Source organism: Chinchilla lanigera, unplaced genomic scaffold (assembly GCF_000276665.1).
Source record: "Chinchilla lanigera isolate Chin_1 unplaced genomic scaffold, ChiLan1.0 scaffold00384, whole genome shotgun sequence".
NCBI classification, from domain to species: Eukaryota; Metazoa; Chordata; class Mammalia; order Rodentia; family Chinchillidae; genus Chinchilla; species Chinchilla lanigera.
Window position 1 is genome coordinate 1 of NW_004955785.1, and position 1,251 is coordinate 1,251.

General features: G+C 47.6%; 1 protein-coding gene across 1 annotated transcript in view; it reads left to right on the plus strand.

Moving 5' to 3' along the window:
• Nucleotides 1-866: 866 nt before the first annotated feature.
• The window catches only part of LOC102010015 (probable inactive 1-aminocyclopropane-1-carboxylate synthase-like protein 2), a gene marked incomplete at its 5' end in the record, with an annotated part of 10,597 nt that continues 10,212 nt past the window's right edge, over nt 867-1,251 (plus strand). The window contains one exon of the mRNA XM_013510191.1: nt 867-1,012. Coding sequence (XP_013365645.1) covers nt 867-1,012 — 146 coding nt within the window. The remainder of the gene's footprint in view (nt 1,013-1,251) is intronic.

Sequence of the window (1,251 nt, forward strand, 5' to 3'; positions counted from 1 at the left end):
GGATCAATCAGAAAAGTAAAAAGAGACAAGAAAAACAAGAGAGGCAAAACTCTGAGATGAGGCGGGCGTACGGCCTCTGGGAGTGCAGCCGAGAATACCAACTTCAGTCACCTTTCAATGGGGAGGAACTAAGGGTGCAGCCAGTTAATGGGCAGACACCAAGGGTTTGTTGTTGTTTTTTTTTAGCAAGGATAATTAAAGGCTTACCCTTCTCAACATATTATCCAACACACGCCTATAATCACACCACTCAGGAGGCTGAGACAGGAGGATCAAACACTCAAGGTTAATCCAGGCTCTATAATAAGGCCTTATCTTAAGAAACTCTAGCAAACAAATCCTAGCGTCTCGTCAATGCATTGTAATCAAAGAACGTCCTTCTCCACAATGATACCCTGGTAACCACCTTTTATTTAAAAGTGGAATTCCGGGCCAAAGCAGAATACACAAGCTTAGTGAGAGGAGAGGATCCCTTCTCTTTGCTCCTGCTACCAAGGACCACTTCGGCACGCATAAGCATTCTCGGCTGGAGCAGGGATGAGTAACCAGAGCAGCCAGGGTGAGTATGGGCCAAGCAGGACCTGGGGCTCCTGAGGTGTGCACGGGATGCAGGCCAGGAACTTAGGGAACTCATGGGTCCCAAGAGAAGGCAAAGCTTTGAGGACACACGTACCTCTCCCGGAAGAGCTCTCCAAGGGGCATAGTTCAAAGACAATGTGGTGGAGGGTTGGAGGATTTGAGCTTAGAGCTCCTAAGGGTCACAGACAATCTCCTTTGTTCTATCGAATATTCTCTCTCTCTCCCCCACCATACAGATCCCGGGAACCTGATGGTCTCCCCATCACTTTCGCTGTGTAATGATCCAGGTGCCCAGGGGAGTGATTCTCAAGTTACACGAATTAGGCAGACCCTGTCCAACTGTGGGTCTGACATCTACACATTTTACCACTCACAGTGCGAGAACTATGAGGCCTACCTGAGTAATAACTACTCCATATGCTTGAGCAGTTTGGTAAGTTTTGGGGCACCGCCTTTGTCAGTCTAATCATGCATTTCTGGCCAGGGTGAACAGGTCCTGAGGATGAGGTACACACGGATGAATAGAAAAGAGGAAAGAAAATGCAAGAGAGGCAAAATTCTGGCATCAGAGGGCTAGTAGACTCTAGGACTGAGGCCCTGATTACCATTTTCAGTAACTTTTATTGAGAAAGAACAAAGGAGGCAGCAGAGGAATGGGAGGATAGCAACTGT